At 40.4% G+C, this 27,545-nt stretch overlaps 1 protein-coding gene across 3 annotated transcripts in view; it reads right to left on the minus strand.

The window, feature by feature from the left end:
- CORIN (corin, serine peptidase) overlaps positions 1-27,545 on the minus strand; it is a 105,149-nt gene that overhangs the window by 25,142 nt on the left and 52,462 nt on the right. For all 3 annotated transcript variants that reach the window (XM_033159808.1, XM_033159806.1, XM_033159807.1), the window contains exons 6-13: positions 20,932-21,045; positions 17,360-17,467; positions 15,482-15,592; positions 14,974-15,096; positions 11,998-12,105; positions 9,840-10,071; positions 7,084-7,229; positions 6,550-6,657 (exon numbers count right to left, since the gene is read on the minus strand). In XM_033159808.1, coding sequence (XP_033015699.1) covers positions 6,550-6,657; positions 7,084-7,229; positions 9,840-10,071; positions 11,998-12,105; positions 14,974-15,096; positions 15,482-15,592; positions 17,360-17,467; positions 20,932-21,045 — 1,050 coding nt within the window. The remainder of the gene's footprint in view (positions 1-6,549; positions 6,658-7,083; positions 7,230-9,839; positions 10,072-11,997; positions 12,106-14,973; positions 15,097-15,481; positions 15,593-17,359; positions 17,468-20,931; positions 21,046-27,545) is intronic.

The following is a 27,545-nucleotide window of genomic DNA, read 5'->3' on the forward strand; positions in this document are numbered from 1 at the left end:
AGGTTTTGCTGCTGTAAAGCCATGGCATATTACTTGGTTGTTTAATTAGATAGATGATAGATAGATGATAGATAGATAGATAGATAGATAGAGAAACACAACCAAAATGAAGGATTAAGAAGCTTACCATACAATAATCAGCACATTACTTTTCGCCCAGCTAACACTGAAAATAGCATTTTCTAGGTGGCAGTGCAAGCAGCAAGGGAAAAAATGCCATACAAGTACGCCCTTTTTTTCTCTTTCACCACAACATCTCAAAGAAATTCTGTGGAGGTTTCTGCAAGTTGCAGTAGGAAAGTTTTCTAGCTACTGCAAGAATTCCCTACAGTAATTAAAAATCTTCTGGGAGTTATCAGAATACTTTATTGTAGTAGAATACTTTATATCACTTCCTGCAACAAATCCTACAGTAAATTTCAAATAAATTATACGTGTGAAAGCAGCCTTTGAAATCTGGCATTTCATTTAAAACTTAAAAAAGATTATGTACACTAAAACCACCCACTTTACACATTTTCAAAACCGTCTATGTCAAGAGATTCCTTGTTTCCTTGCTAATAGTTATAACATTGTGTGGAACCCTAGGTATTTTCCAGCCAAACTTAATTCTTAATTATTTCAATGACAGACTTGTTCATATGCTTCATTCTTCCACTGAGACAAATAGAACCTGAATTTGGATTAACACATTAATGATTTTCTGCATTTCCCCTGAAATATCTTAAATGATCATTTAAAGAACAGAAAAAGAAATAGGAAAAAACCCTCAAAGAACACATAGAGATGGATCATTGACACAGTTGAACTGGAGAAATGTCAGCTTTCTGACAATGATATGCACCTTTCTAGAGGCTCATCATTATACAGCAAACACAGTCACTGTCTCCTCCAAGTGTCTTTAATCAGCTGTACTGGTTTTATAATAAATTCAATATGAACTCTTGTATAACTGTGTCAGTCTTTTGATATTAAATTCTTGGTTCATCATATGGAGGAAATTAAGGCATAGCACAGATCTATAAAATATTTATCTCTCTACAGATTTTATACATATTGTTTTCTTAAAGCAGCTCATTTCACTATCAAGATGTAGGAATGGGCTGCTCTGCTGAAGCAGAACACTGGTAATTGTGTAAAAGACACATTTTACAAAGAACTTTGGCTTCTCACATTCCCTGGAGTATAAAAAATACTAAGTACAAGAGATATTAAATTAAAAATAGTCACACCAATGATCCAACTATATCCTCAATATTAAGTAAAGCAAACATGCAATATGGAGGGGTATAAGAACGTAATCTGTATTTATGTGTGGGAGGCAGTAGGACTGTGAATACATTCACATACACACACATATAGAAATTCATATACACGAACTGGATTTCACAAATTCTTTGGTTGCAGGTATAATAAATTGTGGCAAATATAATTAGGTTGAGGGACAACTTGACTTATGTTTCATTATAACATTCGTCATTTCCACACGAATCCATAGATCAGCAGTGTGCACTGTTCTGCGCTCTTTTCCTATACTTCTGAGAAGTCACTACATGCATGAATTAATATTACAATAATCCCTGAACATTATTTAATAGCTAAAGAAAGAGATTCAAATTATTTTACCGAGCGCAAATCCTCTTCTTGTTGATCAGTATGGTCTGAAATAATCCAGAAACCTGACCACCAACTGATGCTGGCTAGGATTGAAATGTTTAATCTCTCCAGTATGGAACTAGCACATAGAATCTGTTATAGGTGGCAGCAGATTTTAACAGATTCTGGCAACATAGAGAAAGAACTGCTGAAAGAACACCATCCATTGTTAATTGGCCTAATATAAGTCAATAGAATACAGTGAGTTCTCCACCAAGCAATAAAGTGCTTGAGGCTACAATCCTATACACAGTTACCTGGAAGTACTGGTATGTCAATGGGGGTCTTATATCTGAGCAAACATGCATAGGATTGTGCTGTCGGTGTTCTTGATTTCAATGGTATTTTAGTGCAATGAGCTTTATGCAGATTGTGCCCATCTATACAATGTCATCTACAGAAATAATTCTCAGAGGCCATTGATTTTTGTCCTCCAGTTAAAAAAAGAACATGAATGAGGACAGAACAGCTTTCTAGAGCTCTAAAAGCATTGGCTGTTCTTCAGTAACAACATTAGCCATGGTCAAAGAAATGTCATTCTGACAGCTGTAATTTTCAAGCAGATGCAGTCTCCCATATTTATAGGCGCTGATAAGAATTCTGTTGACCACTAAACATTTGTCTAGGAGACACAGAGAGAGCAAATACAATTTACTATTAAATGAACCCACTTCACGTAGTAACTAAACAGAATTCCATACCTTAAAGTCAAACAGCAGAAAGCACTAGAAAAATATGTTGTTCATTTATATTCCCTCAAGTTCAACAAAAATAATTTTGCAGAGGGTGTGTGTGTGTGTGTATAGTATTTTGAGATGACAAAGAAATTAATAATGGGAGGCTTTTCTTGTCCTAAAAAATAATAGAACAGGAACACACAAAGTGTCATTGTTTTCTATTCAATTGATTCCCAATCCAGATATTCATATATATAAACAGAATGTTTTCTCATGATAGGCTTGCCATATTTCAAAAAGTAAAATTCCTGACACCCCCCAAAGTTGTTGAGCTTCTTTTAGCAAACCACCAAAATTGTTGAGCCAGAGTTGTATCAAGGAGATATGGGGACACCTCACACACCCGCCCCAGTGGAAGGGCCAGAAGTGGGGCCGAAGCCACGACGGCATGTTCAGAATACCTGGAGAGTGGCGGGGGGGGGGGAAGCACTGAGAGGAAGAAGCCGAAGAGGAAAAATTGCCCGATGACCCGACCACTGTCCTGCTGGTTATGCCCCTCATATACAGATGTATTGTGAAGGGCTGGCAATTATTTCCTGCCTCAAACTCAACCACAGGTGGAGACATTGGTGACTCCCTCCTGCTGCTGCTGCTGTGAGGCAGCCTAGAAGGGCAGCAGAATACAGCCCCGGACTCAGCGGAAACCCATGCCCAGCTCAAGGCGGCAGCCTGCTCCCCACTTTCAAGGGATGAAACGTGAAGGCCTTGCCAGAGCAGTGACACCAGAGGCCGGATGGGGGTGTGAAGGTGGGGAGGAGACCCGTAGACCGCTGGAAAAGAAGGACCAAAGAGGTTCTCAAGGAGGGAAGATGACCCCCCATATTGCACACCCCAGGAACCCAGAGAGAGAGAGGTACTCAAAGAAGGGAGGTGCTCCATGCCTGGCACAGGCCCTCTCCACCGAGTGCTTCACCTCACCCATGCCTGCATGCATCCATCGTTCTCTCTTCCTTCCAAAGACAGCGGCAGCAATATGGTGAGCAGGGCGAGAGTGGAGCCGAAAGGGAGGCCGAAGGCGGCTGAAGCAGAACATAAAGCCTTGATGGCACACACACACAAACAGAAAACCGAAAAAGAAACCTGGGTTGCCATACATGTGGGAAATTCCGGACATCTCTTAAAATTCATAAATTCTTCCCAGTTGCCATACATTTTCCAGATGTATGGCAAGCGTATCTCATGAAAGATTAAAGGTCAAACTACCGTAAATGAGACAACGGGAGATCCATGACTCCTGCAGGATTTTTCACATCTAAAAGCAGTCGCAGCTCAAGGGTAGCCCTGGTTTGGATCAGGATTGCAGTGCGGGGGGAAGGGAGATTTGATCCTTTATTCCGTGTCCTTTTCATCATCATCATTATCGTCGTCGTCATCGCAAAATTAACATGCTTAATGCTGCCTTGCCTTGTGCTTTCCCTAAACTACCACCACTGCTGCTTCAAACACAGAGGCAGTCTATTTGGACAAAATGTTTTCAAATTTTCTACTCTCAAATTCACTATCTAAAGAAGGATCTTCAGCTTCTCTTGCAACCAATGCCAGCCCTCATAAGAAAACACATGTTTAAAAATGTTCACAACAACATACCACTAATGAGAAACCTCAGAAATATAATTCATAATATAGTATTTAGAATCAAATATGCAGTGTTGTAATTAATAATTTGAAGACTAGCTAGTGAAGAGAAACTTAGATTAGTCCTACAAATAGCATTTAATATGTATAACATTTGGGGAACGATCCAGCCTAGATAAGTTTCATCAATGCCAATGAGAGAAATGTGAACACATGTGTACATTCACATATGAAATAATTGGAATATAATAGTGCATAACTTTAGCTAGACTGCCCTTGCTTTGTGTGCTATGCTGATTATTTCAGTATGTATTGTTGCTAATTAAGAAAGGTGCAATCCCTGGTGTCAATTATGTAAATTTGGGAAACAAAGCTTTCTTCCAGTTACTAACAACAAATTCAAATAGCCCCGGGAATGGTACTGAAGGGTATTCATAACGTTCCCATTATCAAAGATGAAAGCAATGTCCATGTTCATGAAGGACTTCATCTGCACTACAGTTGTAATCAAGAATGAATTACTGAGAGCATCCATTTGGATCACACTGTTCACTCACATAATATTGTTATAAGCTCACTATTTGAACGCTGGAAAGGATAGAATCCAGAGATATAACAGAAATGGGATATTGACTGCTTAATGTTCCTTTCTGGTCAAACTTGACAGCTAATTCTGACTATACCTTCAATTTGTTAGGGAGATTGCTGGATAATTGCTCCCAATAGCCAGGAAATAGAAGGAACCTTGATTATTCTTAATGAGGGGAAGCCACAGGTGTAGGGTGAAATCATTTAGGTCTTGGTGTGCGCATACAGGAACAAAATCTGACCCAGTTCGAGTCAAACTCAGGTGGAGATAGAGGGAAAGAACTAGATTTGAGCTCTGGGAAGCACTTTTTGGGGACTGTCAATCTGGGTATATAATGTGGGGCAGTGGGTTTGCTGTTTGTAAGAGTGTTGCATTGTCTGCCTTCGCCCATGCTCAACTGATATATTTGTAAATAAATTCAAATATTAGATACTTGTAATATTCAAGCCTATGTCTTCAGTGATATCTCCTGCTAAAGGAAATGAAAAAAATGTAAGTCAACATGATTTTCTCACTGTGCCAGGTGCAGGAGAAAATGCTAAGACCAGAGACACCCCTTGTACATTGCCTTCATAGACCTGATGAAGGCCTTTGACCTTATCAGCAGAAAAGGGCTCTTCACACTGCTCAGCAACATAGGATCCCACCTAAGCACCACAAGATGATCATGTCCTTCCACGAGAACATGCGCAACACCATCCAGTACGGCAGTTCATCCCTAGATGCCTTCCCTATAAAGAGCAGTGTGAAACAGGGCTGTGTTCTTGCTCCAGCTCTCTTTGGCATATTCTCCTCCCTGTTGACAGTGCACTCCAAAGAAGCTCTACAGAGGCTCATCCACCATTTTGCCCAAGCCTGCAAATTGTTTGGCCTCACCATCAGCCTGATGAAGACCAACATCCTGGGTCAGGACATCGCAAGCACTCCATGCATCAGCATTGGTGATCACATACTTGAGGTGGTAGACAATTTTGTCTACCCGGCCTCCACCATAACCAACCACCACTCCATCAACACTGAACTGGACAAGCATATCAGCAAGGCAGCTATGACAATGGCTCGCCTCTCCGCAAGTGTATGGGAGAATGTGATGCTAAGAATCAATGCCAATATAAAGGTCTACCAGACATGTATGTTGAGCATGCTACTTTATAGAAGTGATTCGTTGGAAACTTACACCCGACATGAGCAACACCTCAATGCCTTCCACATGTGTTGTGTCAGGAAGATTTTGGGCATCACATAGCAGGACAGTCTCAAACAAAGATGTGCTCTCCCAAGCTCACATTCCCAGCATGTTCACACTTCTATCTCAGCAGTGTTTATAACGTCTTGGTCATGTACACAGAATGGAAGATGGCAGGATCTGCAAGGATGTGGTCTACGAGGACCTACCTTCAAGCACTAGGTTGTTGGCAGACCAACTCTGTGTTACAAAGATGTCTGCAAACGTGACATGAAGGCTGGCTATGTTAACTCCACCATATGGTATGATTTTACCCGATTTTGACCTATAAAGCCCTAAATGGCTCAGGACCACAACACCTCAAGAACTGCCTCTCCCCATATGAACCAACCCAGACCCTGCAATCATCATCCAAGTACCTTCTTTGTGTGCCTCCTCCATAGGAAATCCAGATGTTGGCAACACAGAAATGGGCCTTTTCTGAGGTAGCTCTTTGTTTGTGGAACGCACTCCCCAGGGAGGCTCACCTGGCACTTTCTTTAGGCATGAGGCGAAAACATTTCTCTTCAACCAGGCATTAAGCTGTTTAACATTCTATAGTTTTTTTCATGTGTTTGTGGGAGAAGGGTTGAATTGGTTTGTTTTGGGTTTTGTTTTATTATATATTTTGCATTTTTTGTTTTTGTTTTTTGTGAACTGCCCTGGGGTCTTCGGATGAAGAGTGGTATACAAATTTTAATAATAGGAATAAATAATAATAATAATAATAATAATAATAATAATAATAATAATAGAAGATCATTTACCACAGTTCTCTTCATCACTATCATCTTCACAGTCTGCTTGCCCATCACATCTTCTGGAAGATAAGACACACCTTCCTGAATGGCACTTGAAATGGCTGGGAGAGCACTCTGCCAGGAAAATTACAAAATCCAGTAAATTAAAATGCTTTCATCATTAGTATGAAGAGAGACATGAAAGAAAAAGAGCCATGAAGAAGGACCTATTGCTATTCAATTTAACTACTTCTTTGAGTTCCTTCAGTGCTGTTCAATTATTTTAAAATTGCATGGAATTTTGACCTTATGAAGTTTCATGAATATCTGGATTTGCTTTCATACACATCTAGTGACAACTTTATACTCTGGATGCATCTGCAATCCAAAACTGAGTAGCACTGACCCCCCACTTAAGAGAATAACAGCCTTCATCCCATTAACTTATTTTGCATATGATTTGATTAGAAAAATAAATTCAAACATCAGGCAATGAAATTCTAGCCCTCCATACCAGAGTTCCCCTCAAGTATGCAATGTCTAGTTTAAATATTTAGTAACCTTCTACATCTTCATCGGGTGTTAGACAAGTTTGATTGTCTGAGTTTTCTTCTGGGAACTGAGAACAATCAGTGTCTTCTGGCCATTGTAAGCCTACAATTCCAAGTACAGACTCACATCGTTCTTTGGACTGTTCACAAAGTGCTCTGAAAATATTATGTGGAAAAGAATTATTTTGGATGGGAAAATTAGAGACTGAATTAATTCACACTTTCCTTGAAAAAGCCATTGGCCAAACCCAGCAAAACTAGTTAAGAAAATTAAGATATATATTTTTTTAGATTCTTTCAGTCATAATTATTTTCATGGGGTTTATTCTTTATTCATTACAACTACGTAAGATGGAGTAACCAGAAACAGAACACACTGTTATTAGGAACAATATACCATCAGTGCCTATAAAGGCTCTAAAACACTTTAACCATTATTTCCCCCACATTTCAATTGCAAATCAACAAGAAATAATAGGAACTAGACAAAAAACACACTTCCAGTTCCTAACATCCCAGAGTGCCTTGCAGATTCCTTTGAAGTTATTGCCAATGCCTATCATTATTTAAATTATACTTGTGACCAAACGTGGGTGCTGCCAGCCTGTTCTTTTACAAAGCTGCAATTCACAACCATTGACTCTATCCAGTTAGGGAAAAGACAACCAAACTTATGTTTTCTCAGTATCAGACCAGCAATCACTTCACTTGTGATGCAGACATGCCCTAACAGTAACAATATCTCTTACTTAAATGAAGACATGGTGGGTTTGGCAATGCTACTAGCTTCCTACAGGTAAGGACTGAATTAATATTAAGTTACTGCGCACCTGACTTGCTCTATCTGCATTGAAACCTTCTTGGGCAAAGTTGGGAAGATGGTTACAGACCAGATTCAGGCACTCTTGGATGAGACTGGTTTTTTGATCCATTTCAATTGAGGTTTAAACCTTGTTTGGCACTGAGACCACCTTGGTCACTCTCGTCCTTTTATCAGGAGAGTGATCCTGTTGATCATTCTCCATTCTCAACAGCTTTTAATGACATAAATCACGGTATCCTTCTGGAGCACCGATTGTGTTGGAAGTGAGGGGTTCTGCTTTGCAGTGATTCCAGTACTACTTGGATGGTACTCTAGAAGGGGGTGCTTGGGGGGGGTATTGTTCAGCCCCGTAGACCCTCCAGTATGGGGTTCTGTAAGATTTGATCCTATTCTCCATGTGCCAAACTATTCACCTTCTACATAAAACCACTGAGTGGGGTCATCCAGCATTCTGGAGCACATTGCCATCAATATGCTGATCATTTGCAGCTCTATTTCTCTTTTTCAGTTCAAGGTGTGGTGGTGGATGCACTGAACTGGTGTCTGACCACAATAATGAACTGGGTGAGAGCCAACAAACAAAAGTTCAATACAGAGAAGACAGAAACACTTCTAGTAGATGATCATGGATAGCAACCAGTTCTGGATGGGGATACACTTCCACTGAAGGTTTAGGTTCACAATTTGGGGTTATTTCTACAACTATCATTGTCTCTGGAAACACATGTGGTCTCTGTGGTGCAGAGTACCTTCTATCAGCATCAGCTGGTGGTCCAGCTGTAGCCCCATTTGAACAGGAATAGCTATGCTCTGGTAACTTCTACGTTAGATTAATGTAATGTGTCATACATAGGGCTGCCTTTCAAGACAGTTTGGAAACTGCAGCTACTGCAGAACTCAGTGGCCAGATTGCTAACAGGGAGCAGATGGGAGGAACATACAATACCAAATCTTGTTTGTCACAATATTAGTTTCTGAGCCTAATTCAAAGTGCTATTTTTAACCTATAAAGTCTTACATGGCTTAAGACCCCAATACTACATGGACCACCTTCCCCATACAAGTCTATCTAGACCCTAAGATAAACTGTGTGCCCCCTCAAGGAGAAGTCCAAGGATCAAGGTGATAATGAGAGAACAAGCTTTTTAAGCGGCACCCACCAGTTTGTGAGTACTCTCCCCAAGGAAGCTCACCTGATACCAACATATTATTGGTGCCATCTTTTCATGTTTTTATTTGGGTTCTTACAGCTATTTTAGCTGGCATGTTTGGTTATTATCCTTCTGTAGGGAAGGGTATATATGTTTATTCATTCCTTTTAGTGGGATAACACTGTGCTCACTGTGCTCAACCAGATGCTTAAAGTAACAGAATATGTTTAGAGGGGTGCCTGAAACAGAGTCTATAGATATATGATAGATAAGCAGGAAGGAGAATTGCATGTCCATTTTAAAGAAAGACCGAAATAAAAGAAATCTGTAAAAATGCCATAAGGAAAAAGAACACCTAAAAGAGTAAAAGATAAGAATTGCCTTACTCAATCAAACTTCATTCCATCTAATCTAGCATCCTGTTTTTGACAGAGACCAGCCATATATAATGCTACAACTTCTTGAGCAGAGTGCAAATATAATAATAATGCTCCTTTGTTGTGACTCCAGCATCTGGTGCTTCTAAACTGTATACTGCTTCTAAACACAGAAGTTCTATTTAGTTCTCATGTTCTCATTGAGAAGAGTTTTCTGTGAATCTGCTTAAAGACAAACAGCAATAAAATTAGTGTTCACTGAACACAGGGTTATTATAACTAAACTAAATAAAACCAACATGGCTTTAGTTTACACAATAAGGATTGCACTGGTAATACTACAACACACTATAAGCAGAATTAGAGTTGCACTGAAAGTTTTGTGGCCTGCTTTAAGCTAGTTATCAAGTATTACCTGCATGGTGGAATGCGCTGATTTGTTTGAAGATCACATTTTGGCACTAAGATTGTGCAGGCAAAAAACATAAGGTATTTGTAACAGTTAGTTTGAACTAAGGCTGGGAACAGAGAGGACTCCCAGCTGATGGAGGCTTCTTTCTGTGTCCGATGGCCCAAATAGTTGGGGTAATGAGTATAATTATAAGGCAGGTTCATGCAAAGTTCCAGTATAATTGGCTCACACTGACCTGTTAAAGTTATAAAAAAGTTTTAAAATACAGGAAAAATATGGCATTTTCAAGCAATTATTATTACATTGGATTATAATTTTACACAAGGAATTTCAGTTTTATTGACAATGTATTGTTTTATCAAACTAAAACCATTTTGAAAAATCAAAATGATGCATATGTTTCTGTTATCAATTACAGTCATATACAGAAGTCTATTTTGTTCTAATTCAGAGCCGATTATATTAAAGGATAAGCATTTTTTGGCTAAGCTACAACTATTTAAAGAATGAAAATCCATCAGTTAAGACAAAGACAGGAACATCTGTTACTGTTCTATCTTTTCCATTTCTCTTGGAAGATTTAATTTATCCCCTTGTTTCTATCAATTTTCAAGTGTCTGGTAGTAAATGTTCTCTTTTCACAATGGGAATTGGTAAGTCACCCCGAGACCCTTGCAGTATAATTCTGTTCCACAAAACATTTCACTTTCTTTCTTACCAATCTCAGATTCTTCCAGCTTTGTATTGCCTGGCCAGACGTTTTTCATCAGTTTCCCTTTCAGTTAAGAATTCTTCTGCGTGCCATAAGTAAGTGGCAACCTTCAAGGTGCAGACCTAGACTGTGCACACATTACTGTGTATTCCAGCTCTGGCACACTCTCACCACTGATGTTTGAAGCCAAGTACACATGCCATTAGCCACAGATTCCATTGGTATCCTGTAGCTTATTGAGAAATACTCCTATTCGATGCAGCTTTCCTCAAACCAGCTTCCATTCAATTAGAAAATGGAAGGTGCAATTAAGCTGAGGTGTGTACATTTCAAGCAGCCATTGACGGCAACTGTGACTTAGAGCTTAGCATGGGAAACAAATCAGGTTATGGGAAAATATATTCCTGCCCCTTCTCTGGTGTGAACAGCAACTTTCAGTGACTTCAAACACAGCACAGGGAAATGAGCTCACTACATTTCAAGCCTCTAATGTGTACATAGATCTAGTAGGGCTTATTTACTAGTTATTTGGCCTTTAATATTATATCCAGGCTGAGATTACAAAGGAGTTAGATTCATATGTTCCAATCTCCCTCTCTTTCCTCAATCGCAGATCAAGAAAAGTGAAGGCAACAATGGTACCAGGAAATTCGTTTTCAGCTTGACAGGAGGATCTTCTTACTGCATCAAAATCAGCAAAATATTTTCTCTTTTGATTTTCATCAAAATCAGCAAAAGACTCTCCACCTCACCAGGTAGTAAGTGAATTCATCCTTTTTGTGGGTTCATTTCCTCATTTTGGATCAAAGCTGGTTTGGAGGGGAACGCATCAAAATGCAGTATTTCATAAGACATGATAAGATAGATACAGAATAATATGGAGTGTGGCTAATGACATGTTCACACTGCTTCCCAAACCAGTTGAGTAAACAAGAGTGTGTTCATAGCCAGAGCTACAAACCTTGCAACAACTCATTTCCATGAGGAGGTTCACCACAAAAAATGACTGAAAAAGGCACTGTGCAGTACAAAAAATATGCACATAAACCCAGGTCTGTTATACATTCTCTTCATCTTATTGTTTGGACAACCATGCAGATCATGAGCCAATTCTAGTTCTCTTGCTTGCTTGCTTGCTTGCTCTTGCGTTCACAATGTATTTTGAGAATTTGTAACAATGAAGGCATATAAAAGACAGAAAGCATGTGAAGAACAAGTAATGGTAATTAAATCTGTAGTCATGATGAAAGCTCATGACTAAACACCTTTGTTTTTTGTTTGATCTGATCAAAGCCATTTCAACAGAGACATGTGATGATTAATCATCAGAAGTAACGAAAATATGAAGACCCTTTTCTTCTGCATACTGAAGTACACCATTATCTTTGCAAGGAAGATACTGGAATATGTACAAGATATAATAATTACATAAAGTAATACCCTACTCACTACAATTTGTTCGGCTATTATTCATGTTGCAGAGAGGCGAGTGGGTACAGGAATCAGGACAGGAAGCAGAAGTACATTTCTGATCTCCTTCATGGCATGGCATCTGACCTAGAAGAACAAAATAAAATCTTACAATACCCCACACCTCAGGTTTTACCTATGTGCTTGCAAGTTCAAATCTACACCCACCCACACCAAAGGGGAGCAACTGTATCACTGACAGCTAGTGTGGTGTAATGAATATAGGGCTAGTGCCAGGCTTTGCTGGCCTCTCAGCATAGTATCTATGTTGCCTGCACTGATGGACCATACTGGTGACAGCATTGCTATCCAGCAGCTATCATCTGAGTCTGTTCTTCCCCAATGGTTGATGGCACACTTCCTATCGGACCGAAACAGCCATTTGGCTCTGACCAATACAATGTCATGGAGTGACATAGAGGAATTGGACTGTTTCTTCCCCTTCCTTCTGTGTAAGGCCCTGAGGTTAGGGCTAGGAGAATAATGGTGATGGTCTCCCCAATATGAATTGGAGTGGTAGCAAGAGTGATGGCAACCCCTGGACTTGCTATGTCCCCAATGCTGGGGGGCAGGGGTAGAAAGCTCTGCAGCAGCTCCTGTATTTGTGCCTATCCATAGAGCAAACCTGATTCAACCCCTATGAGGAAACCTAACCTTAAGAGATTATTTTCTGCCTGTGGGGAAATGAGACGTGCCTGAACTTTAATACACCTTATCAAACCTAGGTAGATAATTCCACCCTACATCACCAGAGACACCCTGGAGAGGTAGACATAGATGGACTGTGGGCTCTCCTTCTCTGTCCCAAAGGATAATACTAGCTGCATCCTCTGGTGGATAATTACATGTCTGTGTTGGTTGGATGGCCATATTCTCAGTGGCACAGCCTGTTCCTGGCACTGAGGGAAGGCTGCAAAGAGTGGATGAGGCTGGCATATATGCAGGGTGGTGCCTGTGTAGCCCAGGATGTGTAATGAACTGCCAGACAAGCAGTGGCTAATTTGTGCAGGCTTTTCAAAGGCAGGTTTGGAGCTATATTGCTTTAATTCACATCTGTTTCTAAAATTACATTTGCAAGGCTTTCATTAGATACCATGAGGCTGTGAAATGGAATTCATTTTGAAAAAAACTTAATTCCTCACTCTCACCCTGCTTGCCTATGGGAGCTCCTCTCTCAGTTCATTATGAAGCTAGAATCTGCATGAAACAGCACACAGATTTTTCCTAATCATAGCACAGCCTAAACAGAATTCCTATAAACACCATGTCTTTGGACAACTTCATTGACGTAGCCATAGGGACCCTGTATTGAATTTCTATTTCCACAGAATGAATGACGGCAGTTATTTCAGCCTATCCCTTAATTGCATTTCCTTAAGGACCCTATGGAAAGGCGACTGCTTTACTCATTCAACCATGTAGTGAGCTAATTTCATTTGCAAATTACACAGATGAAATACTAGAATACTAAAAGGACTCCCTTGCAGTTCTGCTCATAGTTTCACATGTACACTGTCCCGCCACCGCACCATTTCTAAAACCAAACCAAAGCATTTATTTATCAAGAGTGGATTCATTATTGATTTAGATTTTAGTCCTCTCTGTCTCTTGTTTACTCATTTAGAGTGGATTCATTATTGTAGCTCTTAAAAACAGGCTCTAATCTGAAGGGCCTAAAGTGCAATACATATTAAGCCATACTTAACACATACATGTTCATCATTTGTTAACTGCAGTATCAAGTGGTGACCTACATCGGCTAATAAAGTCTTAAATAAGCAGTACATGATTGCCTCTACTGGATTTGTTCATATTGAAAAACAGCCACCACATGGTGGCAGCAATCTGAATTGGGACCATAACACATGGTGGGAGGGGGACTGACATTTCTTCTCAAGCCATTTCCTTGCAAAAACTGCCCTCAAACTGCATTTCCCCCCTGCAACTTGCCATTTGAGGCAAATAGCTGCTTCAGGGAGGATTTTTTGTTAGAAAACAGTGCCTGTGTCTTCCATCGATTTGGTCCAGACTTGGTCACTGAGCTGGAGGTGAAGGGGAAGCTAGTTCCCCAGGAAAGGTTGCTTTCCAACTCCGGAGGTAGCAGTCATATATCAGGTAGCAGTCATATATCAGGGAAATCCAGAAATGCAGAGTCTTAAAGAAAAGCCGAGGTCAAGCACAGTGACACAGTCCCAAAGTGGGCATGGTCTAAGAGCAGGATCATGAGGCAACACAATTAGAATGGTGCTTTCCTGAGGGTCCTCAAGGAGTTTCTGGAAAACAGACTCCCAGTGTAATTCTCTCTCGTCTTACAACCGAGTCATCCCCACCAACTCATTTACCTCACTTAATCTTCTCCTCTGATTGTTCATATACACATGCAAAATTGAAGCACAAAGTTGCCTCTCTTACTTAGCTTTTCCACAAGCAGTGAAGCTCGTTTTATATATCAGGGTCTGTGTTTCTTTCCACCTTCAGAGGCAGCATGACAGAATACTCTTTCTTTTTTAAAAAATAAAATGCTAGGGGTGTGGGTGGGTGGGTGTGGTTAGAGAGAGGAACACATACAAGCAATAATAATAATAATGAACCAATCAAAATACAACAGAACTGAAATAAATTGCAGCAGAGGGTCTCTGGTGTGGAGACACTGTGAGACTACAATCCCCTAGGAAGGTCTCTGCTATAAGCCCCATTTAAACATGTGGGAGCTCTGCAATGGGACCTCCAGAGGATAATCTCTCAGAGGATACTGCCTTATAACATAAAAAAATGCAGAAGTCAAGAAGATGAACAGTACAGAGGACACTTTCTAATAAAATTATGGTATTTGGGAGATGGACAGTCTGAATTATCATCCTTAAAAAAGTGTTCTCCCATAAAACATGAAGATATCACAATTTATTTCCCCACATTTGGTCTTCTCAATAAGGTAGCAAGTCACATGCGACATACCCTTATTTTCAGCGCAATTCTCTTCATCACTTCCATCCTTACAGTCTTTGTCTCCATCACACTGGAAGGTACTGGGAACACACTGCCCATTTCTGCATTCTGCCAGTCCTTGACTATGGCACGCTGGGGAAAAACAATAAATTATTTTGATAGTTTTTTAGAGGCTCCCCATTTTCTATAAACTAAAAATGTGTGCTAAATCACATCTTAATTTATTATTATATTTGAATGAATGTATCATAAAAGCAGTATAATTACAATAAGATCCTATGAATCTTGTATTAGTTTGTTGGTTAAAATAAGAAACACGAGGAAAATTACTTAATGTACATAGTTATAACACAGTAATAAACACAATATTGATTAGCTTCTAAATTCCAATTAAGTTTCACATAGAAATCTAGCAGAAATCAACAAGCATGACCAGTCCTTTTATTTCTAGTAATGCTGTTCTTCACTGCATTTAAAAGTATTGATCTCAAGAGGCTTACAAAATCAGATAACTTACAACAGTTGACTTCATCCGATTTATCTGTGCAGTCGTGGTCACCATCACACACCCAGTCCATTGTTATGCATCTCCCATCTCCACATCGGTGCTGAGTTACTGGATCACATTCTTTATTAGAACATTGACAAAAAGGGCAGCAGAGAGAATGAATGAAATAATTCCTTGCAATCAATACACATTTGATATTTAGTATGCAGCTGGGGGGGGGGCAAACTAATGACACATGTGAAAATTGGGAAGGGGAGTTGTCAGTGACACCAACAAGATGAGGGAAGTTGTGCCTGCCAAATTGTTCACTATCTTGCAGCTATTAAGGTCAGGCACTAGGAAATAACCCTGACCAGAATTCAAACAGCTATTACATGTGTGCATGGCAGGATTTATTGTGTTATACTTTCAACACCAGATCCCAAGGAGTATTTTAAAATGTGTTTCTCCAAAACTAAAGCAACCTGCTTTTGAGGCCATAGGGTGCTTCAAAACCAATGTTCTGAATTCAATTTCATTTTAAAAGAAGGCCACTATGCAGCCCAAAGGGCCTGCCATTCAAACGCTAAAGTACATGTTCCATAGCAGGCAACTAGGAATATATCCACACTTCCTCTTGTCCCATTGCTCTCCCCCACCCCACCCCACCATCCAGGGAAAAGTGCTATTACTCCATCAGAACTAACAGCAATTTGGGTTTTCTCCAGATTGACGTTTGCTCTGATTTATCAGTAAAGGCATGGGACAAGTGGAAGTGTGGATGTGCCCTGTCTCCTGTCCTGACACCTTTTTATTTGAGTCAAAGGAATCCACAGCTCTACCCCAATAAATCCAACAAAACTGCTGCCCATTATGGAGAAGAAAAAGGAAGGTACTCGTATCGTTCTTAGGTTTTCCTCCCCTCCGAACCTAATAGCAGTCCTAAGGGAAATTAAATCCGGAAATGTTATGGAGAATGATTTCCATTCCATGCCACTATTCTGACTAAAAGAGATGTCAGAGATTCCATCACAGATCTGTGTCATGTGTAACTTGGCCATGAGAAACAGAAACAGACACAGTCCCTGGAATTCTGGCTTCTTCCTTCACAAGATGTTCTGCAAATGAACATGAAACAAACAAAACAAAACAAAACAAAAAAGCTGTTTCCAAATGTTTCATTCCCAGAGAAAGACTGGAATCCATCCCTTTGATCCTGACAGGGACTCCATGCATGTAAAAGCTACATGATAGCCCTTATCGTGAATTTCACTACAGCCTTCTCAGTCTTTGCATCTTCCTGCCAATAATAGTTGTCTCTGCTGAACTTCTGACTTTCTCACAGTTGTTTACAAGAAGTGTAAAGTCTCTGTCAGAATTAAAAAAGGCAGTACTAACACTAACCTTTTCATTAGATTTATCACTAGGCTGCAGGTTAAAGATGACAGAATAACACCAACAGTGCAGTTTCTATCTGTGTACTGTTTCTGACAACATGCTGTTTTTGATGTGGTATTCTCCTCGCAGACCTGTACCACATCAGAATGTAAGTATAACCCGTATTATGTAAGTGGGTGATGAAAGTGGAAAGGTGACGTGAAAGGTTTCTCACCAATTCTTTAACATCATATGTGTGGAATTTCATTTGAAAGGCTTCTATAAGTAATAAATAGAGGGTGAAGCAATGAAACTTTTTAGCATTTCTGAAACAATAATTTCACCTTAGACCACATCACAGGAAAATGCAAAATGGCCTCCAATAACGCAAGAGACAAACTTAAACTTTTTGAATGCAACAGGCTTAAGTTTGCCTAACTATGTGCTAGATTTTTGCCTCCGTTTGCTCCAGAGTTGTCTCTCTCCACCAACTGTGATTTTGTAATGAACCCAACTTTGTTTCTTATTTACCACAATTCTGCTCATCACTTAGATCTCCACAGTCGTCATAACCATCACAAACAAAGCTGTAATTGAGGCACTTTCCCATCTTGCAGCGGAAAACTCCTTCGCTACAGTCTGAAAAACAAACATATTTTAAAACTTTATTTTGCTTTAGATACACAACAATACCATATCCCAGAAATTATTATGAGACAGGTTTCAGTGCATCCATATTCCAAGTTAATCTCCCTGGCCACCTTTTAATGTTCTGTGCTTTCAGAAGCTGCGTAACAGGCAGAAGTCAACAAGTGAAGCAATTTCTGGCACAGGAAACATTATACAGAGCCTCTGTTCATATAGAATATAACCACCTTAATCCAATCCCCCTTGGGCAATGTTACATAAACAATAGCTAATTCTGAAAATGGTATGTACTTTTTAAGAGACTATATGGCTCAAGCCAGGGCTGTATCAACTGAGCTAAAAAGAAAGATTAAAATTCTGCACCAAGGATTTGCCTGTATAAATTAGGCAATTTAAACACATTTGCATAGAAATTCCAGGTTTCTATAATTTATCCAACTTCTCCTTGTTATATGGAGGGGGAAACAGCCATGAAGGGCTCAGAAATCCCACTCACTGGCCATTAGTTATCCTACCAAGTTTCAAAGATTTCATCAGAGTAGGGTGGCCAACTCAGGCAAGATATTTTGGATGCCTTAAAAGGGCAGCAAATTTTTAATTAATGAATTCTATTTTATTATATTTTTACTGCCAAGAAGAGAGAGAAGTCTCAGGTATCAAAATAACTCAGCTTTCCTTGTCTGGAGATGAAGGAGGATGAAACATTTGCTGCTATAACTCAGGCAGCAAAATGTATTGGGCCAGTGCTGCTGCTGTTTTAACATACATAGCATCTTTATTATTATCCTACTGTACTCCAAGAAGCTCAGAGCATTTTACACAGGACTATCTCATTTAATCCTCTTAGAAACCTGTTAAGGTTGGTTGTATGAAAAGAGAATGGCTTGCCTGCCGTCACCCAGTGTAGACTTAACTAAACAAAAATGTGCTTAACAAAAACCTCAGCAGCCACAGGTTTTCTGGCTCAGGGGGGAAAAGCCATTTGGAGAATATGAGAGTGGGGTGTCCACAAGCAACTTTCCCCCCTGCAGAGTTCAAAATGTGCATTTTCAAGAGTGAACACACATTAAGAAGCCCAATGCAGGTGGAAAGAAATACTTGGGGAGAGTAGTTTGAAGGAGCAATAGGCAAGGAAAGGGTGAAGCCACTCATCCACTCCAGAATACCATCTTCCACTTTAGTTATGCTCATGGCTGAGCTGGATTTAAACCCATGTCACTGAAATCCAAGCTCAGCACATTACCCAGTACACCACATCAAAGCTAACTTCCACTGCCTTTTAAGAGGAAGCAGTGCAATAGTTCACACTATCCTGGATTTTCCAGAGAAATCTATTTTTAGCTCTGAAAGAACACAAAGAATGAAAGGACAGTAAATACCAAAGACATACAGTCCTTAACATTATAAACTAAATGAAAATCTGTGTACTCTGTAGATCATAGATGATTTCATATTGAGTAATGTGGTACCCAGCTGAGTTTAAAATCTGAACCAGCATGAGGTATCCTGGCAGTTCTCTCTGTTTATCCATCCCTCTCTTGTAACACAGACTGCTACTCCTTAATGCTCAGTATTAGTTTTTCTTTCCTTTCTTTGCTGAAAGTCTGTCATTTCATCGGAACAACTCCTCTGACTTAGGGCTTGTCCACCTAGAAAGCACGGGCCCAAGTTCAAGTGGCTTCTCCCTTGCTCGGCTCCTTTTCGAGGAAAAATCTGTTGTTGAGTAATAGATCAGAACAATTGGCAATCCAGGGGAAACCCAAATTGCTGTTTGCTCTAACTGAGCACTAAACAGTGGTTTTCCCCAGAGAAAAGCAATAGAACAAGAGAAAGTGTGGATAAGCTCTTAGATTGCACTCTAGTTTGCATCTACACTCAGGGCTCACCCACACTTCTGCTTGCCACGCCACTTTCCCTTGGGGAAACCCAATCTAACACTCAGTTGGAAGAAATGTCAATTGGGCATTCCCCAGACTGTTTGCCCCTATTTAAAGCTAAAGAGTGGGTTTTCTCTAGGAAAAAAGCAGAGGAAGAGGAAAACTGCTCAGACCTATGCTTTCTAGGCACAAGACAAGCAGAAGTGTGGAAGAACCCTTAGAAATCCTATTTAAATAAGTACCTCACAGAGCTAAAACTGGACTTGAGTCTAAACAGGTCACTAGAAGTGCTGTGTTTGTTTTTTTAATTGGTAATAGCTGCCTGGGGCCTCCAATATTTATCAGAACCATGGTAAGCAGGAAGAGGCTAATCCTGTCCTCTCCTGCCACAGCTCTCGTTATGGTTATTAACCATTTTAAAACCACAGCGACACACTTAATGTGATGTCTATTTCCACTCCTAGACACAACAAATATGTGACTGATATGCCCTTGGCCTGAGGTATCATGTCTGTGAAGCTACTGGCCTTCCTCCTTTTTTAATAGACCTTTCCATCCTTTGACACTGGAAAATAAATATAAAAGACTTCTTTTCACTCCCTGCCTCTTCAAAAATGCTCAAAGCGGTGCTCCGCTCCCACATCTGAGAGCCCACAGCTTTCTTGCTTTTTTTTATAAATCTGCCTCCCTATGATTTATTTCTTGCAATTGGTATTCTGCTCTTGTTCCAAGGAATTTAAGTCCTGGTGTGGGATGAGAGACAGGCACAATTCATTCATTACCATGTGATATGCTAACCCCACTGCTCATTGTCCAGCTTTGTGCTGCTTCAGTAACATAGGGAGGTTTGGATCACATAGGATCACTTTAATTACATCAAAATTTCCCAAACTTGTGTAAGCAACCAGTTAGAGTATTGCTGATGCTGAAGGTGAGTATATGAGAGGAAAGGGGAGGCTTAGACAAGTGCTCTCCAGTCTTCACTGCCTGTAAGGGTAGCCGGTGGAATGAAGCTTGCTTTCTCCTTCAGGATTTCAAAAAAGGCAGATGAAGATTTGCTTACATATGGTCAGTCATTAAGTGTGGAATGTATGTTCTAGCCTTTAGCTCCTTCTCATATAAATCTCAGGGGCAGATCAAAAATAATTTTGTAAACAGGTTGCTTTGCATGTGTTGTAATATAATGTGCCAACAAATATATGACCAAAAGCACATAAACCAAGGGCTTGTTATGAGGGTTATCTCTTTACAAAGATAGCCTTTGTGAATGAATTACTCAGACATGTAAAAAACAAGTAAAAATCTCTGTGTCTTTGCAGAAATTTTAGCTGTTGAACTACTAATGCGATTATGCTTTAAACATTTTTAAAGCTCTACAAGCACATTCTGTGGTCTAGTTGGGCAAAGTTAAAAAGGTCCCATTAATTTATGAATGACAGGGCAGAAATGGGCATACGTAAATCCTACGCAAAGCTGTTATTCTGATACAATATATGACTTTTATTTCTAAGCCCATCCAAACAGCTGAAGTGTTGTTCTTGCCAGACATGTGTTATATAATACATTTAAGTGACGTACTGCAATGTGTCTCATCGCTCCAGTCATCACAGTCATTATAGCCATTGCACTGCAGTTTTCTTGGGATGCAAATTCCACTTGTGCACAAGAAGCTCTCCTCCCCTTCACAAAGCACTGAAAAGTGAAAAACAAGGTAGAAAGACATTTTTATCAGAGTAAAAAGCAAATTCTAGACTCCATTTCTATTACAACATAATTTTCTTTAGCTTGATTAAAGCTGCTGTGAAATGGTTTTAACCAGCAGTGGTCCAGACACATTGTTATTGGGGACTGAAGAATAATGACTCATGGCAACGTGTTATGGGATTAAAATTGGTCACAACTTTATTAAATTTTCAGATGTAGCGGGACCTTGGCTTAGGCATTGGGCATTTGTCCCTCTCAGCCCCCATCTGGGGATCTGGGGAACATCAGAGTTATCCAAACTGTGTGGGGATTGGGCTGGCTCTGGAGAACCTCTGTTCAAGCAGAGAGCCTGCCCATTTCACCACAACGCAGTTGAGAGCACTGACAATGTAACAGCGTATGGCCAGTGACTCCCTTCCAGACTACTCCTTTAACGGGGAACCCTGGGATCGCCACCGCGGGGGGGGGGGCATGGGTCACCGCTTCATGCCCCCCCTCCCCATTTTGGGAAGATAGACTAAAGGATTCCGCCCAAGGCCTGAAACCGCCAAAGTTGTGATGTTTTTGCTACAGGGAAGGCAAAACCTGCCAATGCAGGGTAATTTCTTCTCGGTCCTTCAACAGCAACCATCAATGACCGTAGCAGTGCCCGCATACCTGTAAAGAAGAGTTTAACCGGCAAAAGAAAAGCACAAACTGAGGGAGGGCAGGGTGGGAGAAGCTCTGGAGCCAACTGAGGACTCCCAGGTAAGTCCCCCCCCCTCTATTGTGTGTGCAGGGCAGTCCTAACCCTACCTGGTCAATTCCCCTGGCAACACCTCCCTGGCTGGGATTGGCTAACTGTCCGAGTTTAGGCAGGAACCTCCAAGTATCCAGCTCAGGGAGGCGAAGCAAGGCTGAACTGCCGGGGATCGTGTAGGATCAGGTGGCTGTGCGCGACCCCGCAAAAAGCGCCCCCCATTTGAGGTGGGGAGCGGTCATTACCAGCAACTCAGCTGTATTACTTCCTACATTATCAGATTTAAACAGCTGAACAAACTGGTTATAATTTCCCATGACTTGACTGATCCGTTCAAAAGAGATGAATTTATGAAGGCTACTTTTATTTTATTTTAATCATTCATTGACATATTAGTGAGCTTACTTATTTGAATACTGCTTTTTCAAATACAGTACCACTGTTCACCTGAATGTACAAGAAGGCCTGAATATAAATGACTAAAAGATCAAACATTTTCCAGTCAATAAGGCATACTACACCTTAATAAAATCAGACACCAACATTCTTTCAAAAATCCTATAATCCTTTTCTGGCCAAAGTTTGCAAAAGTTGGAGCTACAAAGCCTTAACGTTTTCCCCATGCTTTCAATATTTTAGGCTCCTTTTCAGCATTTTTTGGGGATGAGGCAGGAGTTAAATCTTAAAATGAGGAGCCAAAAGAGGAAAGTTTCTCTCCTCAGATCAGTTCCACACTCTTCTCTCTGATTCTAAAGTTGAAGCAGCTCGCTATTTTTTAAGCCTGTTCTTTCAGTCTCAGTATCTTCCTCCCATATACTGTGGCAGCAGATAGTAAAACTGAAAGCTAGACACCAAGGCAGGGAAAATAAATATATTCTGAAAAGAGCTGGGAAAGAAAACTGTAGCCCTATCCTGAGAATTAGAAATGAAAGTTTGCTGAAGGAATGGGGGGAATATTACTGAGAGCTTCCATAATCTTTCGTCTGCTCTGACTCTTGAATCTACCTGTTCTCCATGTGATATCCCTAAACCTTTCTTAGGATATTAAAAGAGCTCTTGTTTGGAGATCCAAATATTATACAGTACTACTACTCTGGCTTTAGTTCTGCACAAGCAGTGCTCTTTTTCTCAGAATAAATGAGCTCTGGACATTCTGTACTACATATGCCTCTCTCAGTCTGGTATTTCTTCATAGAATCTCCCCTGTTATTGAGCTGGATTCTTCCAAATTCCAGAGTTTTCAGCGCTTGTTCCTCTGTTTATTAATAAAGACACACTGGAACAAGACTTTCCTTTCTTAAGTAGACAGATGGTTTTTACATGAAAACATGACACAGATATATTAAAGAAAACAATAACAGGGCCTATTTGTTTTAATTCAGTACATTAACTCTCCACCACCCATCTCATCTCTTTGCCCTGTAGTTGTTGTTAGATGAAACTGTCTGTCAGATGATTCTCCTCAAGCCCCATGTGCCTGGAGATGAAAGACTTCATCCAAAAGCAAAATATCACCTTTGAGCAGGGTTCCTTTCTTCATGCTCTTCTTCTTAAAGAATGGTGCTCATGTTTCCTCATGATGGCAGGTGGAAAACCCTTTATCTTGCAAGGCCCCTGTGGCTTTAACTGTCACATAAGGCACAGAAATTTAAACTCACAAAGCTTTCTCCATCATCACAACTCTATTCCAAGTCAAATTCACCTTGTGAATTTCTGCCTATCACATTGGCAGGATTACAGCCAGAAATACCCACTTGTCTCAATGTTTATTTCTTATCTGCGTGCGACCTCCTGTGCAGCTCCACTATGGCTGAAACAGGAGGGGAAACATTTGATCAAGTTATTACTGCGTCTTAGAGTAGCTTCCCTCCACCACAGAGATTTTAAGAAATCTGAAATGTTGTTCAAGTATTTGGCAATCTTAATCCTGCTGTTGTTTGAATCCACCTTTTCTCCAGACTTGTCCTCTTTACAAGTATTTACATGCCTAGGTCTTTCCTAAAATGAGACAGGGAAGGAGGAGGCAGAAGAACTCACCCCAGCTGCTTGCTAAATTGGCTGTAAAAGAACGCAGGAAAAGCTTGAAGGGGAGAGGAGGGGGCACCAATGCAACAAAGAATGAGGGGCAGCAGAGGGAGGGAAGAGAGGAATGCAAAGGAGTGGGGGGCAGCACAGCAATACTGGCTCAGGTGGCACATTCTCATGCACTGTCCCAGTTGTATATGATGCACCATGACTTGTGGGGATGGATGTGGGGGTATTTGGTGCTCTGCCTCAGGCAGAAACATTTCTTCATCCAGTCTTGGTAGTTTGGCTCAAACAGGACCATGCTCTCCACTCTACCCTGAAAATACTCATAAACCCTACAAAGTATGTCTTCTTTAGGTGTACTGCTCATATGTTGTCCTTCCAGCAATACTTTCCCATTCCTGCATATCGAAGGCACCATGGACAGCTCCATTCAAGCAGGAGAAAAGTGTTGTTTCAGCAGCAATTCTACTCAAGAACCTTAAATAGGAACTGCAATTGTATCTCAGTAATTAGTTCCACCTTCCATGAGAAGAGCCACTTTATAGAAAGGGTATCTATCTGCTTTTGCATTCATTGATTCAAACAGAGCTGGGGAGATAGTGGTTCCACTAAGGCAGGGGTGGTGAGGCAGGAGTTGTGAACCTTTTCTGAGCAGTAGACCAGATCATTAAAGGTAAAGGTAAAGCGACCCCTGACCATTAGGTCCAGTCACGGACGACTCTGGGGTTGCGGAGCTCATCTTGCTTTATTGGCCAAGGGAGCCGGCGTCGACCTTCTGATCAGCAAGCCCTAGGCTCTGTGGTTTAACCCACAGCACCACCTGCATCATTATAGTCAGATCATTATAGTGGGCCAAATAAGACAGGTGGGTGGGATGCTCATCTGATGTCACTATGACACGGTGCTTTGAAGCTCCAAGTTGTCAGGACTCCAAAGCACAGCATGGGGCTGTCTGAAAGCCCTTTTGCAAACAGTACCTTGCTGCTCTTTAAACCTCTCACTTTCAGAATTTCAAAGAGCAACATGGGGCTGTTTGCAAAAGGGCTTTCAAACAGCTCCCAGCTGCTCTTTGAATCTCTGGAGTGGAGACTTCAACCCTACTCTCTGCAGGCAAGGTTTAACTCACACACACACCTACTGATGGGCAGGGGGTTAAATACTGTTGCTTTGGCTGCATGTGCCAGTTTCCTGTGGGAACTAGTGTGTGCAACCAACTCAGAACTGAACCTCAGCTGGCATTGCCCTCACATTAGAGTGACACCAGCTGACTGCAAATGGACATGGTGCTGGGGAAATGGCCTCATGGGTGAACTGGACTTCCTAGAACACCAAGATTATCCCATGGACTGGAGGTCCCTCTCCACTGTACCAAGGCTTCTGGCAGGATCCTCAGATTCAGAGAAGGGCAATGTCCTTGGCTCAGAGAAGCACTGATTCCACAGACTTCTCTTGTACCAGTGTTCTGCTCTCCTGAAGGGAAAGTCTGATCCCATGGCAAGATGTAGTAGGTATGCTGGAATGCAACTCAGACATTTTCCTCGCTCACTCACTGGTCATGTTCATGCAACACACCAAACCATAGTTCAGCATGCAATGCATGAGTGGAAAGTAAGCTTTGGACTTGTGCTATGCTATGCTTCCCCTGTCCCACACTGCTAAGAGAGCAACCCCAAAGCCACCATCCTATTCCCATCTCTTGTTATGATGCTCCACCAGTTTCCCAGCACTACGAAAGCATCAAACTGATGACTTGGAAAGACATCAGATTTCCCCCCATTTTGTTATATATATTCCACATGTACTCTAGCTACAGTGCACTGTTGAACATTCATGCAAATATGAGCTATGCAAATACAATCAGTCCCTCATATATGAATTTAAAACTATTTTGATTGCAATATGGATTGCAAGTATAGATGTCTCATAGGCACCTATTGAATATTATTTGTGAGTGACGAACAACACAAGGCAGATAACACTATGCCATTTTGTAAACCTTTTTCAGAGCTTAAGCCTTACTAATAAATAAATGTGCATTTTTGCTGTTCAGCTCCTACATAGTAATATCTAACCTATTTTAAGTGACAAAAAGAAGCAAAGCATAGAACCAGAACACCATTTCTGTCCCATATACCTATAGTTGCTATCAGAAGCTGTTTTGCAGGAAATACAACAGAGGGTGTAGCAGAGGCAGTAAAAAAATAAAGCCCAAACCCAGTTGAATTTCACTCTTTCCCTTACTGAAAATTGAAAATCCAAGCTTCTCCCCTCATCTTATATATCCTTCAGACAGAATTTCATTAAATTATTTCTATGTCTCCTTCACGGTTAACAACTTTTACTTTTCAAACAGTTATAGAAAGAAATCTACTTTTCTGCACGCAGCAGATTGGAACTACATGCAGGGAGAGCAAATTAATTATCAGACTGAGCCATCTGGTATCCACACAACTGGCTGCAACACGTTAGAACAGAAGTCTTTAAATATTTTCCAGGCTTATGCATCACAGTTACAGCATATAGACTATCAAACAAACTTTTCAAAGAACAAAAAGGTATTTTACAGTTTATTTATAAAGCAGTTTGCTTGGGAAAATAGTTCTAAACAGTCTTCAGGTCCAGATATAAACTGGTAGTAATTTTAAACAAATTGTAAATCCTTCTTGCTAAGTCAGGGCCTCAATATTTTAAGTTATGTGAACAAAACAATTTTGTTTAGCATGCAACATGGCCTCAGATGGCTTCCAATGTATATCAAAAATGAGTATTTCCACATATAAATTTTCTTTCCTTGTATCCACAAATTAGAATAACTCAGCAGGAACTGATCTGAAGCCATTATTTTTGTCAATAGGCTTGCAGTTGTGCCAGACATACAATAGAACATGTCAAAGAGTACAGAAAAATAATCCAGTATTATAACAAAAGACATGCCTAATTCTTCTACTGAAAACCAAATCCTCACACATACTTTTTCATGTTCCAGAGGGTATGCATACACCAGAGTTAAGATGTATTTGACTGCCTTACTTCATCTATAAAACATTATCTTGACCGATGTTGTGATATTTGTTCTGCATTAAACAGCTAACCAAGTCCCACTAGAACACAGGCAATTATTTCCTCACCATTGTTTTAGCACTACTAGGGCATACATATTCTTTGTTGACTTAAAAAAGGGCTAAAAGAGAGAGGTTAGACTTTCTTCAAGAGAAGGTGCAGTTCGTATTTTTGAAGGTTTGTGGTACCACATCTAACATTATTGTAATTACACTACTGCAATCCTAAGACTATTGTGAGAGCTGTGATTGCATAAGACCGCTGGCAAAATAAGTGGCTGGAAAAAAATAACTGTTTCTTCATAGCCAAAGTCGCTGTGCAAATCAATCTTTACTCACTGAAGTAGTCAAAACAAAAACAAAAAAAAATTCCTTCCGGTAGCACCTTAGAGACCAACTAAGTTTGTTCTTGGTATGAGCTTTTGTGTGCATGCACACTTAGTTGGTCTCTAAGGTGCGACTGGAAGGAATTTATTTTTTATTTTGCTTTGACTATGGCAGACCAACACAGCTACCTACCTGTCACTGAAGTAGGTCAGCCAGTCAGTGCCAAGATGCGTGTTTGCTTTGGAGGATCAAGTAACAAGTAAAGAGCAAGATATGTGTAATAGATAAATAAAAGAGAAAGACACTAAAATGAGAAACTATTATACCTCTAA

The sequence above is a fragment of the Lacerta agilis genome, chromosome 9, assembly GCF_009819535.1.
Source record: "Lacerta agilis isolate rLacAgi1 chromosome 9, rLacAgi1.pri, whole genome shotgun sequence".
Taxonomy (NCBI): Eukaryota; Metazoa; Chordata; class Lepidosauria; order Squamata; family Lacertidae; genus Lacerta; species Lacerta agilis.